The sequence below is a fragment of the Hippoglossus stenolepis genome, chromosome 11, assembly GCF_022539355.2.
Source record: "Hippoglossus stenolepis isolate QCI-W04-F060 chromosome 11, HSTE1.2, whole genome shotgun sequence".
Taxonomy (NCBI): Eukaryota; Metazoa; Chordata; class Actinopteri; order Pleuronectiformes; family Pleuronectidae; genus Hippoglossus; species Hippoglossus stenolepis.
In genome coordinates this window covers 20,311,669-20,329,326 of record NC_061493.1, presented here as the reverse complement: position 1 = coordinate 20,329,326, position 17,658 = coordinate 20,311,669, and the positions used below count along the sequence as shown (strand labels likewise).

Genomic DNA, 17,658 nt, shown 5'->3' with positions numbered 1-17,658 from the left:
ATTGAAAATGATCTTGTATAAATCTGTAAAACATGGATTTATAAATAATTCATTATTAGTCAAAATACATGATCAGTCAATCACCTGTGCAGGTTTATGGTTCGTTAGTTAGAACCTTTAAAATAGACAGACATTGTTTTTGTACAAAAAAGGGTTTGATTCAGAAAAGATATTAAATGGTTAATATATTTTATATAACAGTAGTTTTTGTATAGTAAATATCTTTGCCTGTAACTAAGAAAATCAGGAGCGAGCATGAGATGTACTTTTATATAACTATGTATATATTTAATGTAGCATTTGGTGAAAATGAATTGAGTCAAACTAGAGCTGAAGCAATTTCTTTGATAAATTAATTAGTCGACCAGCATAAATTAATTTGTGATCAATTTTGCTCAATTATTAAACAAAAATGCTTCTTAGCTTCTTTAATATTGGGAATTTATTTTTTCATCATTTTAAATTAAGTGTCATTAACTATCATAGACTTCATAATAAGAAGGTTAATAAAGAAATTAACTAATCTAATCTTGATTCATCACGATGGTGGAAAAATCATAGAAAAATCAAACATTGCCACAAAGCAGCTTATTAAATATAATAGACAATTATATATTAAAGTAAGAGCTGTCTTAGAATAAACAGTTTATTAGCTGTTTGATAAATTTATTTCAACTCTGAGAACGTGACACATTCAACTTAGAATCTTAAACAGAGTCTGGTGTAAGTCCCTGATATTTTTATACTGACATTTGATTTCAGGCGATTTTGTAAACACAAAGAATTTGAGCTGACTCACTTTAATTTAACGACCTTGTGTCCGTCTGTTCTGGAAGTTTAAGCTTTGGACGAGATGTTTCAGCCAAAGTGAAACATGTCTCTGGATGTTTCTCATATACACGACAGGAAACTCACAAACTCTCCTTTAGATTCTGATTTATTTATTTACAGTTCATCAGAAATACTTCAACAGCTTTGGCAAAAAATCCTCACAAACATTTGGCACAAGAGATTCATCAATAAATATATTCAGATATGCATCATAAAAACAAGAGGAGATGATTTAGACGACGACAGAAACAGTGTTTCACAGCAGATCACAGTGAGGGAGACGAACTACCAACACATGTTAACACCTTCGATCAGAGCAGCGACGTGAGAATTTACACATGTAGTGGATCGATTTGTCTTCCTTCATTTTTTTCAATACTTGATTCAAACAGTAGAACTTCACCCGTCTGGTCCTTCATCAAACTCCTCAGGATTTGTAATCACAAGAAAATCATCACCAGGGATACCAAGAATAAACTCTGAGTCCCTTTTAAAGACATTTAAAATATAGATTCAAGTCCTTCACAGTGTCACAAGACATTTGGACAAATCGAGGTTGATGCTGATGATGAGTTTTGGCCCCGTTCACAGGAGGAAAGTCACATTTTTGCGGATCTTCACTTAAAGTGTGTGCAGGTGAAACTTCATGGCTGTGTCCTGCAGCGTGGTGCACCCTGGGTAACGCAGTTCACAGAGACTTGTGCTTGCCCAGCAGGAAGAGGCTGAGGCACTGCAGCAGGCCCTTCATCCACAGGCAGTGGGCCAGGAAGAACAGCAGCATGCAGGCGCCGGCCGAGCAGTACACGCCGATCACCGTGCTCTCCTCCGGCAGGAAACACTTGGACAGAGCGTAACTGCTCGGTGACACCGACGCCTGGGGAGAGGTAGGGGGGGGTGGGGGTCAATATTCACTATAACATCACAATACTGACTCATGATCTAAACCTACTGCGTTCAACGTGTCTCAGTTTGGTTTTGGACTGAGATCATTATTCATTATTAGCAGGCTGACAAACAGAATTCAATTTTCACCTCATTACATTGTTGTTTCATACTTGTCTGTTTTGGAGTCAGTGTGGAAGCTGTGGTAAGATAATCATCCATCCATCAATCAATCAATCAATCAATCAATAGACCAATCAATTACCCACAGGAAAACTAAAAAATCCATAATTTAATGCTGCAGCCACTTGGGGGCAGCAGAAACACAAAACATTAATAAATCATCACCACTTACATGTGAGAAAAAGCTGCTTATTTACACACAGAGTAATATCTGTAATTTAATGGTCTCTATCTAATGCAGATTTTGGTTCTTTAGCTGTTTAATGATTCACCTCGTCACTTTGTAGTTTCATCACAAAGACACAACTTCCTTTCATGTTATCATTTATCATATTTTTTATTTGAAAAATTCTGATTATAGGAACCTTCTCTCTTGCAGCATAATTTATTAATCATCATAATGTGTATAAAATGAATAATAAATAAAATGTATTATTATTAATATTATAAAATTACTTTTTTCATTACTATAGTATATTATCATTATTTCTTAGAATTCCTACTTATAACTTGTATTATTATTTATGACTAACTAACCCATTCATCTACTTGTTTTTATGGTTTTCACAAACAGAAACAAACGCGTGTCCGAGGACGACATGTAAAATGAGACAAATACACACAAGAGGCTGATAATTCACACAAATACACAACATTTCTTTACGCTCATTGTGTTTATAAAGTGTTGAGTAGATTGTTTTTCATTTATTTGCTGTAAAGAATTGTTTTTCGATATAAAATCTACTTTTGCAACAACTATATTTGTCTTTCCAAATAAAATAACAGTAAAATTCAAGGTAGTTTCAGCATCAAGGTGTCAGAAAGGGTCATTTCATGTTCTGTGTATTATTGGTGTTGTTGTTTGTGTGTTTGAAACATGATGGTTGTTTCTCACCAGGATGAAGCTGGGGTTGTTCCTGTTCCTCCAGCTGAAGGACGGCACGCTGACTTCTGGGTACTTGTTGTCATGGAGAACCTCGCATCCGCTGTGGGTGTGTCCGCTGAGGATGAGGCGCGGCTTGAACCACTGCAGCAGCTGTGGAGAGAGAGACCAGCATCAGGACCACAGAGCGGTTGCTGCTGCTTTACATCATCGCTTTCATCCTCGCCACCATCTGCTGCTTCTGCGAGCGACGCTTTCTGCAGCAGCGGGTCGTTGTCACCGCGTTTCAACTGGATGAGTGTGGCTCAGAACAGATCTGAGGTCTGACAGAACCCCAGCAGAGGCGCTGGGATGTGATGGGACTGCAGAGTAACTCACCCTGTGCGAGGCCTCCTTCGACAGCACGTCGTACTTCTCTCGGAACAGCAGGTGGCGCTCTGCGGACGGTGCAGCGTCCTGTCCTGTGCAGGCGGCATCGCTCACCCTGAACAGGGGATAGTGCTGCAGAGCAGAACACGTTCATTCAGCTCAGAGGGACGTTTTGTCTTCTTTTAAATATGTTTGGATGCAATTTCTGAATTAATAGTAACATTTTATAATATTATAGCAAAACCTGCAGCCATGAACGAGTTGAATAATTACACAAAATATAATAAACTCTAGTGTTGAAACAGTCGATCAGTTTAAACTTCAACAATTTTGACAATTAGGCGACTGGATAAGTAATTTATTAAGAAAAATATTCACGAATTGATTCCAAATTTAAAAATGTAAAAAGCTGCTGCTTAGTTTTACATCGTTACAAATTTTATATATTTATTTATTTTTATTGTTGGTTAGACAAGATTTATATTCTCATGACCTTATTTAGGGCTGTTTTTCACAGTTGTCTTACATATTAAAGAGAAAATGATTAATAACTATTTATAACAAATTAAACACTAAACTCTAAATATTTCTGCTGTGTAAAGAAGTTTTCAGGTTGATAAACTGCTGTTTTCACAAGTTCTGTTATATAATCACATCTATATTGTTTTCTGTATTGCTGCTTTATGAATTTACTTTATTTGCAACTTTATCAAAAGTTGATGTTTGTGGTTGCATCACAACATCAAAGGGAAATGTTTAAAATGCATTATTTCATACACATTTCTCCCAGATTCAGTCTGACATTTTTGTTATATTTAGAAACTAAAATTTAATTCTGTGGGTTTCACCAAAGTTTGTTGAGGATATGTGAGCTTTATCTAATAAATGTCTTAAGGCTCTAACTAATAATTACGTATTTGAAGTTCTGAGTAATTTTCATCCGCTTGACAAGTGTGTAGGAAAAACATAAGTTTGAATCCCTGCAGCCTGTCGACAGCCGGGCTTATTAAAGATGCAGCGTTGTAAGGTGTCGTTTGATGAAGGTCTGTGACTGAAGTGATGGATCTGATGTGAACTCGCTGCTGACAGAACGTGGGAGTTCAGACCTTTCTCTCTTTTATCTGAAGAACTGCAGAACCTCAGCTTTTAGTTTGAGGAACCTGTCACATGACGGCTTTTTGAATTAATAACCTGAATCACTCAGCTGCTGTAACTGTCGTCAGGTTATCAAGTAAAGAAATGATGAACGATTACTGGGATAATTAACGTGTGTGTTTCAGTGCACAAGTTGATATGTTTCCTATTATACAGTTTCAAATTAGTCAGAATGATAAAAACAAAAAGATTAGGCTGGTTTTTGTGTGATTTTGAGTTTTCGAACCTCATTGAACCTCCTCAGATTGATCTTCAGTTGACAACAAACACAATCGATAAATCATGTTTAGATTTCCACACCAAAGATACAAAGAGAAAGACACCAAACACCCACAAAATGACAGAAAGGGAAAACACACAGAGACACAACAGGATCACGAAAACACATGCAATGGACAACGAGACACAAAAATGACCAAAACAGGTAAACAAAAAGATGAAAAAGACACAAAACAAACACAAAGAGACTAGAAAAAAAGAGTTAAATGACCAGAGAAGAGAAAAATGTCCACAGAGACACAAAGACAATGCAAAGAGACACAAAAATGACCAAAAGCAGATGGACAATGACCAGAGAGATAGAAAACGAGCAGAAAATAATAACGAGATAGAAAACTAATACAAAGAGACACAAAACAAGACACACAGTGACACACACGTACAAATAGAAAAAGCAAAATGATCACAGATGAAAAAAAACCCACCACAGAGAAAAGTAAAACAAGAGACGACAGAAAGACACAGAATAAACACAAAGAGACAGAGATGGAGAATGACCAGAGGGACCAGAGGATTAACCCGATTTAAAAATAAGGGATTAAATGAATTATTTGCTAAAATGTGCTTCTTAACCACTTCCTCCCAACAGGGCACTGTAACTGATGACAGGGTCTTTGTAAATGAGACTGAAAAGTGACTGAATCCAGAGCTTTTCAGCAGAGAGTCGGCGCAGATGCATGAGACGAGAGCAGATCTTGAGGGTTTTTCCAGGCGGATCAGAGCCAGAACCTCCAGGGAGCCCACGTGTGGTTTTTACCTGTAACATGACGGGGGACGTGGGAGGATAGAGCTGCGAGCCCTCACATCCGTCCGTCACTCCGCTGCCGGGCTGCGAGCTCTGCGGAGGAGACGACAGAAAGAAATTCATCCACTTGAAAACAACCAGCTCACATTTTTTTTTATATATTTCACACATCTCTGTGCTGCTGTGAGCGAGGATCTGTGGCAGGGAGCGAGAGAGGAGCAATCAGCACGTGAACACTGTGGATGTAACAGTGGCTTGTTCCCTCCTCTCAGCTGCAGACAGTGTGAGGAGTGTGTTAGATGCTTCCTCCCACCTGCAGGGAACAGTTGAGGTCCCTGGAGAGTTTGATCAGCTCCTTCTCCACCGACTGGCAGATGGGACAGCCGTCACCGTGCAGGGCCACGCTGTTCACCAGCAGGAAGCTGCGGGAGGGGGGCATCAGGACTTGATTTAGGAGGTTTTCATGAGATGTGGTTTCTCAATCACTTTACAGCTACAGAGCTTTAACAGAGCTGCAGAGCTGTCCACGCCAAGTCTCTCTGATTTCCTCCGGCAATAACTGTGAATTTATTCTTTGCATATCTTATATTCATATTCTCATGCGTATTGTATTTAGTATTTTGCTCTTTGCTCTATGTGCAATGCCCTTGACGAGCTGCTGTGACACAGTCATTTCAATTTGTCTCTCATGTGAGAATATTCCAACTTGTTTATACAAAATATTTATTAAAGATATAATTGAAAACCAGGGAAAATAGATCTAATCTTATTAAATATTTGAAACAAGTAAGAACTTAATTAAACACAATCAAAGCCTGATAAGAAATAGATTTGTGCAGATCTTCCTATGTGTGGATCCACAGCAACATTTCCACTGTGTGAAAAGGGCTGTTACTGGTTTATTATGTCTACTTGACTTGTCGTCTTGTATAAAACTGACTCTGGGAATCAAACCTGTGACCTGCGGGCCTGCCCGAGTCACATGTCTGTCCTGCACCACACGGCTGCGTGCACCTGTCACTCACTTCACTCCCCTCTTGGTGACGATCCTGGTGGAGGACGCGTTGAAGACCTTCTCGAAGCGCTGCAGCTTGAACCAGTCCATCCTGCAGGAGACACACGAGCAGCGTCACTAACCTGCTGCTCATCAGCCGCGTCTCTTACGTAAGAGGCCCACTTCCGGCTGCAGCAGCGGACCAATCAGAGAGAGGCGCTGCACGGCCACGTCGGCCCACAGCTGTGAATCACAGGCCTCAGATTCTAGACTGTGGGATGGTTTTATGTTTTCACTGCTGATTCCTCTGAGAATCTAACAAGAGCAGTCTCCTGCAGAAACACTGCTACAGGCCGGGGGCACAGTGAACACAACATCTGAATGCAATGTCACTGCTGTTGATACTGTACCATAGATAAAATAAAACTACTGCGATGATATCTCATAAAAACTACGAGATCTACACACACACACACTCGTTAAAATACAAAAATACTGTTACGTACAAACATATTCACTGCTTTTATTATCTTACTTCAATTTACATTTATATCTACATTTCTACAATGTATTGTTTTGATTTCTATTGATTTTTGTTATGTCCTTACTGCAAAATGAAATTATCTTTAGTAAATAATTTATTTGTTGGGGATCTATTTTCTCCCTTGTGAGTATTAGACTGTAATTAAAGATGGACGACGTGACTGCTCCCTAAAGGTGAATCCAAAGCCTCTAGATGGCCCCCTGGTGGCTGGCTGCGGTACAGGTTATAACCCCTGTCTGCTCCGTGTTAGTGGAGGGGACATGAGGCAAAGCAAAAGTCACCATTACACGTTGAATACATTTTTCTCAAAGATGGTTTCTGTCATTTTAGGTCGTTCTCATCACACTGATGTACATCTCTGTGTTTTTTTCCACTATTTGATGCTATAGAAACAGGGTGAAGCAACATGATTGACAGCTGAGACTGACTCATGATTGGTCGAGCGTGTGTATCGGCGTGACCTCGATTCTGCTGCCCCACCCCCTTATGGCTATTGCACAAACTCTGACTCTAGATGACGTCTCTGCCACAAGATGCTTAAGACGATTATATAACCGGGATATTTTTGGCTTCATTTCTGGACAGTGGGAGGAAGCGGAGACGTGTCGTCCATCTTTTGTTCACAGTCTAAGGTTTATACCAGCAGATGGAAATAAACTACGGTTTTCACCAATCTTTGCTTTTTTAAATTCTACAAATTCCTACACACACTTCAGAGGACGTGACGTCAGCGTGTCCCTCACAATTAGACGTAAAAACATCAGACATTTCCTGAAAGGCTCTGCAGTGTGGACCAGGTCCTTTCATTCTCGTGCTTCTTGTTTGCTGCTGTATTAACGCGCCGCTTTTATTGACATTCCCTCGGCAGCGGATAAACCGACTCGTCTCATTACAAAACCTCTTCAGATCAAAGTGAAGCACGAATAGACGACTGTCGTCAGATATTTCTGGAACTGGGGCAGCGAACAACAGGAATTCAAAAAAAACCAACACGGCGCTGAGGTGTTTTACCGAGTGACGTGCAGAGAATTCAAAGTCCTTTGTGTCACTTGTGTCTCCTGAATACCAGAGCAAAGGTGGAACGACAGAAACAATAAGACAAAACAATAAGACAATAAAGCTGCACAGCTCGTTCTTACTCATAATGGAACCCGATGTCGTGGTTCCCAACGAGTACAACCAGTTCTGTGTCAGTGGAGTGTCTGAACATCCTGTGGAAGCGGCGCACGTCGTCCTCCCAGTGCTGCGGAGACACAACACAAACAGCCGCTGAGGCAGGTTTCACTCAGCGTCTTCGATAAGAAGAAGAAGGAGAAGAGAAAAGTCCCCTGGGAAGCTCATGAGAGTTAATGGGGTCTCTGAGGGTCACGCTGTCGCCCCCTGTGGGTGACTGAGCTGCTCCGCTTTGATTCAGGCCCCAGATTCAATTTGGCACCTGCAGGGGCCGAGGTGGCACACGGAGGACCTTTAATTACATCAGTGCTGTGGGGGGAACATGGTGTTTTTCATACAGACGCGACTAAATGAGCCACTGGTGCTGCTCTTAATTAGCGCTGAAATGACAACTGAGCATTTAAATAATCAATTCATTGTTTAAGATGTTAATTACGCAAATGTGCCGAGTATCAGCCCCTCAAAGGTGAAGATTTGCTTCTGCTTCTTTGTTTCGTGTCATAATAAATTGAATTTCTTTGCATGCTGCACAATTACTGTTAATTAAAGACGAATTTCAGATGAAACAAATCATCGTCTTGTCGTGTTCTGGTGCGTGGAGCAAACAACAAATCGATGAACCCACAAACAATCATCAGGGTGAGAACAGCGACTGGTTTGCAGCTTTAATTTCATAATTTTCTTTTCTCTGCAAACTGAAAAGGATTCGAGCTTCGCTGAATACAAATCAGACGAGATGTAAAAATGAATGAATGAGGAAACACAGTGGATCAGAGGGGATTTAACTCTCTGCCAGATCTTTCTTTTTTTTTTTAAATGGAGGATTTCTCTCTGTGCTGCTCTGGCACTTCACCACTTTCCCCCTTTTTTTCTTGACTCCATGCGTTTCTCTTGTCAGTCCAGTCATGGATGCTGTGAGACAGTTCCCGGGGGGGGGGTTTCTTTCCTGAAGCAGGGATGGATGTGCAGGAGCATGGAGGACAGAGAGGCTGCAGGTTTCTGCTGCTGCTGTTGTTGTTTTCTGATGTTTCCCCACAAATCCTGCAGCCTCCCGGGCCTGGTTGGTACAGGATGATGATGATGATGGTGATGATGATGATGAGGAGGAGGAGGAGGAGGAGAGCACTGGCCTCTGCTCTGCATCCTCATGACAGACAAAGCAAAAAAGGGGAAAAAGGGGGGGACAAGGGGAAGGGACGTTACCTGCTGTGAGCTCCACTTGCCTTCGTCAAAGATGTCCCCCAGGATGAACACTATCTCGGGCCTGAGCAGCCACAGAGCGGTCTGGAACGCTCGCTCCATCTGCCATTCCCTGCGCGTTTGGATACATGGATTATTGTGTTTTGTTGTCGTTTACGCATCACTCCTGCTGGGATGGACGGATGATGGATGACCGATGGAGGATGGATGAAGGCTGGATGGAGACTTTACCTCCTCAGCTTGTCGAACCAGTGTCCCCCCACGGCTCCCAGGAGGTGGGTGTCCGACAGCACCATGGCGCGCACCGCCGCCGTATCCACCGGGCGGCCGTCGATGCCCTCCCCGGCCCGCGCCTGGCTGATCCTGGGCCAGGCGCACTGCAGGATGGCGGGGAAGTAGATGAGATACTCGCAGAAGAGGAAAGAGCCGCAGACCGCGAGGATCAGCAGCGCGGAGACCGTCCACCTGACGCTGAACCGCGGCATGTCTCTGTCACTCGGCGCTGGAGGAGCCCTGCACTGGCGCACTGGAGGCGATGGAGCGGTCCATGAGGCATCTTCACCTCCTCAGGACCCCGGAGCGGCTCGGGGCTGCGGCCGGGCGATGCTCGTGGCAGGTCGCGGCTCCGAGGAGGAGGGAGAAGACCCGGAGAAGCCGAAACGTGAGGCTGGGGACGGGAGAATAATCCTGTGTGTCTGCTCCGAGCTGCAGCCTCCAGCCTCTGGTCGACTCCGATCTGCAGCTACAGCATCTCTGCTCCTCAGAGTCAAGCTGGAAATAACACGTCCCCTGACTGGGTTTTCAAAATAAAACAGCACAGAGCCTTCAGTCTGTGTGACAGGGAGGAGGGAGCAGTCAGGTGCAGTAATAAAAACACACTGTACTTTAAAGGTACTTCCCTGTAAGTAAAATACTACAATGAATGTGCTATTATACATTTATTTATTTTAAATCAATGAGGATGACTTTCCTGTTTGCCTTTGATCCAATCCTATAACTAATATCTTCACTTTTCTATTTATTTTATTTTGTAATTAACTCTTTAACTTATTTTTAAAAAGCTTCTCTTGATGATTCTTATATTTTACATAAAGCACTTTGAGTTGAAATGTGCTTTACTTAAATCTAGATCTAGTAGATGTTTGACACATGAAAAATGATTTTAAATGATTATCAGGATTAGTAACTAACTGATTAACTGGTTATTTGATTAATTTTAAGAATAGCTTCAGCTATGATCTACTTGTGCTGTCAAATATCTTGATCTTAAAAAAACATCCTGTTTTATAAGATTTTCCTATTATGTAAACGTCTTAATCTGCACAGTTACCAACTCAACCTGTCAAATACTGTTGGAGTAAAAGGGAAAATAGGACTCTTCTTGTAGTTGAGTAGAAGTAAAAGGAACATACTGCAGTACTAAGCACCTTTTATATGTAGTAAACAGTTAGTACATGAGTAAATACCCAAACTGGGCTCTAATGCTTCTCTTAATGCTGCTCACACGATTATTATAAGATGATAAATTAGGTTTAAATGAGTTTTATATTTTATTTTTTCTGTGGCTTTTACCAGTTTGGTGAAATATTGAAAACATTTGACCCCTTTGAGCCTCAAACAAATTGTTTAAATCACCAGGAAGTTTATGCGAAATGCTCCTTTGGTTACAGCTTTTTGTTTTTGAAAAATATCAATAGTCTGATAAATGCAGGGGAGCAAAAGTAAATATGAGTATAAAGAAGCAGGGAATGGAAATGGAAGTACAAGTACCTCAGAATTGTACTTACAATTTCAACTTGAAACTTCCTGTGTTTTTCTCGCTCACATCTGCCAGCTTGACTACACGTTGTCTTATTTCTCTGAGCAGGGGATGGGGAGGCTGGGCATGATGGAGAAAAGACTAAAAACACTTGGAGTAAAAGTTATTTAAAAATAATCCAGGTAATCAATGTGTAAAGTAGTAACGTTCTCTGGTGATAAATCTGATCAGTGAACGTGGCAGCGGTCCAAACAAACACCCACATACCGACACAGGGACTGGAGCCAACAGCTACAGGACAGATGTGATTAAGCGATTAAGAGCAGAGATCCAATCACCTCCAGCAGGAGTGAATCTCTGTGTCACCTCTGAAACCACCGAGGAGTGTCACACAGGCACGTTCCAATCGTGGCCCTGGAACGTTGAGTTACCTGCTGAACTAGTTGGTTTGCTGCAGGTCAGCCCAAACATGCACAGAGGAGCTATTTACGCCCTCTGGGTCTCGTCCTCACTCTGACCTTGGACATACATTGTTTCTTCAGCAGCAGCAGCAGCAGCAGCAGCAGCAGGAGGAGAAGGAGGAGGAGGAGGAGGAGGAGGAGGGACTCAGCTGCAGGTTTGTGACTCAGGCAGCAGCAGTGAAAAGAGAAGAGATGCACAGAGCAGCAGCAGCACAGAGCGACACTGACGCAGGACATGATGATGATGATGAGTAGAGGAAGGAATGTCACTTGTCAAACACAGGAATTTTTTCTGCCTCGTGAATGAACATTCTTGTCTCCAGACGAAAGTGGAGACGGAAGCTCTGCTCTCGGTCACATGTGAAGCCTCGTTTGTCTCCACTCAAGGGCTTTTTGTTTTGGACGATTTTAAAATTCAAACTGGATTTAAATTTAGATTGACAGATAACTAAGCTTTCCTTGTGCGCCCTCGGCTCAAGGAGAGAGATTCACCAACACCAAACAAGTTGAAATTCTAACTTGAAGCCACTCTCCATCGAGTGAAAAGACAGTTACGATCTTTTATGTTACAAATCCTGCTTTTATTCACAGTCAGCATCAGGAATGGTTGAACCTCCTACAGGGACAAACCCCTGGGGTTGGCTTTTATTATTTATTTCCTCAAGCAACCAGGAAGCAACCAGAGCCTCAGAGGACTCGATTAGTCAATTAACAGAAAATAAACTCTCTTTATAATTGATAAATAAGTTTAATTTAATTAAAATCTAAATATTTACTCCCCCCCCACTGATTTCTATGATATAAGCTTTCAGAAAATTTGATAAAAGACGGCTACATAAAAAGAATGAGCACAATTAAAGCTAAAACACTTCAGGTCTTAAAACTAGAAAAAACACACAGACATTCTTGTGATGGAGTAAAAAGGTTTCATCATTTATTAATATACATTTTTAGTAGTTGGATTTAAATAAAATGACTCTAAATAAACTAAAAGTAAAACCACCACAGAGGGTGACGTGTCTCAACTCTGCAGAAAACACTGATTCGGTCATTTCCTTAACAAATGAAGGCGACAAAGAACAACTTCCATGTGACACATTTACATATGAAGAGAAAACAAAGTGCAGCAGGCGGCTGCTCAGTGTGTAGTGTTGTGTGATCGGATTGTGTTAAATCTGACGATGCTGAGCACAGAGTTAAGTTTTAAGCTTCTTTTTTCTCTCAAAGCTGCCGACGGCGTTTCACCACAGGTGAATTTCAATGAGCTCGGAGAAGCTCCTGTGGAAATGTGATGATAATGGAGCTGGAGTGAGTCATTTCAAGCTGAAAGCTGGAGCAGGTTCGTGCACAGATCCTGTCTGAACGTGGTTCAGCTCTAACATTAGATTCATTAAATGTAATAAAATGTATAAACAAAGCTTTCAAAATGCTTCTATAAACCATTTAAACATGTTGCATTGTGCATTCATTTTTAAAAATAGTTTTATAGAAACATTTACAGATTTGACACGAGTTGATGTAAAAATAGATCTAATCTCTCCTCCTTTAATTCACAGGAATAGTGTGACGTTTAAAAAAAAGTATTCACCTTCAAACTATTCACAAAAATATTTCAACCAGCCGTGAAATAATTCTGCAAAAAAACCCACATAAAACAGTAAATTGCTTTTTTCTTTTTTAAACTCGCAGCAAAACAAACACAAATTAACATATTTCCTACAACTCGAGTTCATCAGTGTATTTGTGTGTCTATGTAACAATGGGATCTCCATATACACAGTGTTTCTCAATCCCCAGGTTGAACCAGTTGCCTTCTCCTCCTTTATAGGAGCTGGTGACGATTCTCACCCAGCCGCGTTCTCCCTGAAAACAGAAACACAAAACATTATTCACTCTGTGAGCAAGAGGCCAAACGCGTCAGTGGGAAATTATACATTTAAAGAACTGAATGTTCTATTCGAATCAAACACTGTGAGAGAGAAAGAAGTGAGGGAGGGAGCAGTGTGTCTGCAGGGTGCGGTGCAGAGAGAGAGAGAGAGAGAGAGAGAGAGAGAGACCAACCCAAAACTCTCCCCAGGAGTTCCTGACGATCCAGTACTCGGCCCTCCTCCGACACCCCCCAACCCGCCACCGACACGATGTGATTCGGCAGCGAGAGCGGGTGAAACTCGGAGAAAACCCCCCCAGAGTAACTCTCCAGGCCGCCGGTGGCCATCAGGGCACAACTGAAACACACAGAGGGGAAGTTTTCTGAACGGCTGACACATCTTTATCTTTTCAGTAAAATGTCATGAGAGCATTTCTATATTTCTCAAATAGGAATCACAGATGAGGGTTTTTTTCAGCTGTGAAACTAAGATCCGTGCAGTAACTTAAATGCGTATCCTGCCGTGTGGGAACCTGGAGTTTCACACATGGTTTTCTGCTTTGAAGCTGCATCGGATGTTCACTAAATCACCTCTTTTCTCCACAGTCTCTGAATTACTTAATGTTTCTGCACATATTTCATTTAGACGTTTTTGTTATTTTCTTTCCAAACCAATTCACATTCACAAAAAGCTGAATTTCTCTTTTTTTATACTGTTTTAGGATCATACACTTTTAATGACGAACATGTTTCTAAAAATAGTTGATGACACGTCTCCACTCCCTTCACTGGATACAGGAGCCACCATCTTGTGCCCTTGACATCACTGGAGCCGGAGCCTGAGAGGGACGGTATCGAGGTCTGTCAAACCACTCTCAGCTGTCAATCATGACGTTTCACCCCGTTTTTTTATTTAAACCAGAAACATTAAACAAACGAGATGGGATTTACCATCTATACCCCAACCAGCCACTAGAGGGCGATGTAGATAGTTTGCATTCACTTTTGGGGAGCTGTCATGTCATCCATCTTTATAAATAGTGTATGGTTACGACTGTTTTAATCTTGCATGTCTGCAGGTATTGGAAAAGCAAACTCAAGATATTTTTACAGATGAAGAAGTTAAAATTGTGTTTATGATCAATTTCAACACATTATGGCTCCTAATTCAAATTAAAACCATAATTTTAATACGCTCGGTGCTGTAATTTGTACTTAAACACGTTTTAATATAAACTTTCTGAACTAACAGAAAGTTTAGTATGATTAAGAATCTGCTCTGTGAAAAGTTCCGTCTGAATCTCATCCTTCCCATGGAGCACGTGGACGGACGGATGAGTGGACGTGACGGAGGACAGGATGTCAGTGGGACTCACACTTACCTGATGGGCCCGTTTTTGTAGAGTTCTGCTTTCATCTTGTCTCTTCCATAAACGTGTCCGTAGTCTCCCACTTTCCACAGAGTGTAGTTCTTCACCACGGCGCACGACTCAAAGAAGGAGCAGGTTCCACACTGGTTGAACAGCTCACACTCTGTCCACATCAGAGACAGAAGGATTATTTATCATGCAGAGCTGCAACGTTCATTTTGTGACTAGTTTTTAATCAATCAATCTTTGAATGACGGCTGTCGTCCTGCAGTCCACAAGATTACACTCCCACATTCATGCTTACTTTGGTTTTTGGCTTGGTAGTTGTTGCAGGTTTCGTCCGGGATGCCTTGCTCGTGGGCGTATGCGTAGACTCCGAGGTGATCTCCTCCGAAGCAAGAGCCCGCCCCCCCGCAGTCGATCACGTTCTGGACGGACAGGTACGCCGACGGCCACGCGCCTCCTCGCTTGATGTTGATACGGTCTTGGACAAAAGAAAATAACAAATATTACCAAGAGGAAACTGTTAAAGCACATTTAGAATTTACATAACAATAAATATACTTTATATATCATATTTATTCTATACATCCCTCTTAACTTGTTTCCTCCCTCCCTCTGTTGTCATAGTTACCGGCTATTGCACTGGTGGCTCCCATGGCCCAGCAGGAGCCACAGTACTGTGGGATGTGTTGGTTCCTGGTGATGCTCACATAGTTCTTTCCCTGGATGTTCCTCCAGTCCCACGACGGAGGAAGGTCCGACACCTTCAGGTACTCATGAGGCCGGGCCTGGGTCCTGAAATGAGACAGGGATACAACTTATATCTGGTTGTTGTAATACAGGTTGTATTAAGGTAATAAAGGTAATAAAGGTAATAAAGGTATATGCAGCCAGATGGTTTCACTGTTGGACTATTTAGATCTCAACTCAGAGCTGTGTGGTCATGTTTGGGTTCAGAGAGCTGAGATAAGATCACATTATAAATCTCTAATATTTCCACATAAACTTGTAAATAATCAGGATTCAGACACAACTACAAACACAGTAAGATTTGTCAAGTAAATAGAAAATAATTAATGTTCTGCACAATTTCTACGTTGTAAATCAAACTTAAGCAAAAGTTTACAGACCAACCCTTTGTATAAAAGGTCAGATTTCCTTAAGTGTATTAAACCAACATTGAACCATGTTATGAATAAAGTGATGCCACAAGTATCCAGCTTGAGTAACATTGTGAAGATGGGAAAATTCCATTAGATTGTTATCCTAAGCAGAAACAGGCTTCACAGCATCAAATGAAGACTAGAAAATCTACTTTATAACAGATAGAGAATTTGTTAGATAGAGAACAGAAGAACGGTCTAAAGAGACATGTCCACACGTCTGGTTAACTGTGTCTGATCGGTCTCTCATCCTCTGAGACCACAAGAGCTTTCTAATCACAGAGATGTTGCTGTACAAGTTTTTATCTTTGTAAAAGTGTAAGATAACAAAAAGGACTTTAAGTGCTCGGGGGTGTCAGACCTTTGGACCCCACACTGTGTATGAGTCATACATAAAACAACAGGAAAACAAACAACAGTAATATATGTTTTCATAGTAACGTATAAACACAGTCCAATCATTAGCTACAAGTTATATTCTTATTAGATATAGATATATTAGATATATACTCTTATAAGCTGCACCTCGTTGGTTAAAGACACAAGAGAGAAACTCAACATGACAACAAAGAGAATAAAAATGAAGAGACGCAAAGTTACTACAACATTTAGAGTCTGTTTGAGTCGGGGGTCCCGTGTAGGAGCCGGGGGGACGTTTCACCAGTCTGAGCCCAAAGTGATGTCTCATAGTCCCCCCATTAGAAGAACATGATCGCATAAATGAATATGATTCTTTATTATTTATCTCTATCTCAATAAGCTTTGCACTTTCTCTGGGACATTTTAGGTTTTAAGACCAGTTTTGTTGTGTCCCTTTAATGTGTTATCTCCATCTTCCTTCACAATAAAGCAACTAACTCTTCTTCTACATCAGTGTTAATGTCAGTGAGGTCAGTAGCATCTTGATAACAGCTGCCCGGAAGTAGTTCGCTCAAGAGGTAAACAACAACAACAAGCCGGGGCCATCGCAGTGAACTGTGGGCTCGCTCGTCTCTCACCTGACGGATCGTGCTCTGTGGTCCCTGATGGGTTTGTAACAAGGCTCAGACACAAGTGTGGAGCCGCGGATCGGCAGCGAACACGAAGCTAAACACCACAGCAGCAGCGGCAGAGCGGTGGGAGACGCCATGTTGGCTCCACTCTTCCTCTGACGCTGCCTGACGCACACTCACACGCACACACGCACACGGCTCCCTCTGGCGGTCAGAGCGGTCATTGCACCCTACACTGAGCAGCACAGATCCAGAAACATGATGGAGAAGCAGGACAGTGAGAAACTTGAACTAATATTAAGTAGACTCATATAAAGTTATGTAAAAGATGCAAACTAAAAATAATCTATCTATCTATCTCTATCTCTATCTCTCTCTCTCTCTCTCTCTCTCTCTCTCTCTCTATCTATCTCTCTCTCTCTCTCTCTCTCTCTCTCTCTATCTCTCTCTCTCTCTGTCTGTCTGTCTGTCTGTCTATCTATCTATCTATCTATCTATCTATCTATCTATCTATCTATCTATCTATCTCTCTCTCTCTCTCTCTCTCTCTCTCTCTCTCTCTCTCTCTATCTATCTATCTATCTGTCTGTCTGTCTATCTATCTAAGCCTGTAGGTTTAAAGCATGACTATAAATAAATAAATATATACTATAAATAAAAGATAGACACAAGCATAGTTAAGTAAAAGATAAATAAAAAACTAGGGCTACGTTGTAGCACTGACGGGCCCGAGCACCCGCACGTTGAAGCCTGTTGCGGTCGGTGGAGAGAGCGATCAACGACCAAGCGCACGTCTCCGCGTTGC

At 41.6% G+C, this 17,658-nt stretch overlaps 2 protein-coding genes across 2 annotated transcripts; both read right to left on the bottom strand.

The window, feature by feature from the left end:
• Positions 1–924: 924 nt before the first annotated feature.
• mppe1 (metallophosphoesterase 1) lies at positions 925–10,027 on the bottom strand. The gene is made up of 9 exons (XM_035169858.2): positions 9,470–10,027; positions 9,242–9,350; positions 8,005–8,108; positions 6,353–6,433; positions 5,641–5,749; positions 5,340–5,420; positions 3,158–3,280; positions 2,792–2,932; positions 925–1,705 (listed from the first exon to the last, which is right to left on the bottom strand). Exons 1-9 carry the CDS (start codon positions 9,721–9,723, stop codon positions 1,520–1,522), a joined length of 1,188 nt encoding a protein of 395 aa, XP_035025749.1. The 5' UTR covers positions 9,724–10,027; the 3' UTR covers positions 925–1,519.
• A 2,340-nt stretch (positions 10,028–12,367) lies between these two features.
• On the bottom strand, positions 12,368–17,032 carry LOC118118260 (cathepsin Z). Its single transcript, XM_035171301.2, is given in 7 exon segments — positions 12,368–13,321; positions 13,520–13,562; positions 13,564–13,683; positions 14,708–14,858; positions 15,000–15,179; positions 15,330–15,493; positions 16,860–17,032. Coding segments are annotated over 7 exon segments (903 nt in total). The 5' UTR covers positions 16,991–17,032; the 3' UTR covers positions 12,368–13,207.
• Between the last annotated feature and the right edge of the window lie 626 nt (positions 17,033–17,658).

Bases quoted from the DNA above. Each gene is read 5' to 3' on its own strand.
- mppe1 (XM_035169858.2), bottom strand. From the start codon at position 9,723: ATGCCGCGGTTCAGCGTCAGGTGGACGGTCTCCGCGCTGCTGATCCTC. The intron at 6,434-8,004 runs GTAAGAACGAGC...TGTCTCCTGCAG, and splicing joins GACATCGGGTTCCATTATGA to GATGGACTGGTTCAAGCTGC. The intron at 2,933-3,157 runs GTGAGTTACTCT...CTCTCTCCACAG, and splicing joins CGAAGGAGGCCTCGCACAGG to CTGCTGCAGTGGTTCAAGCC.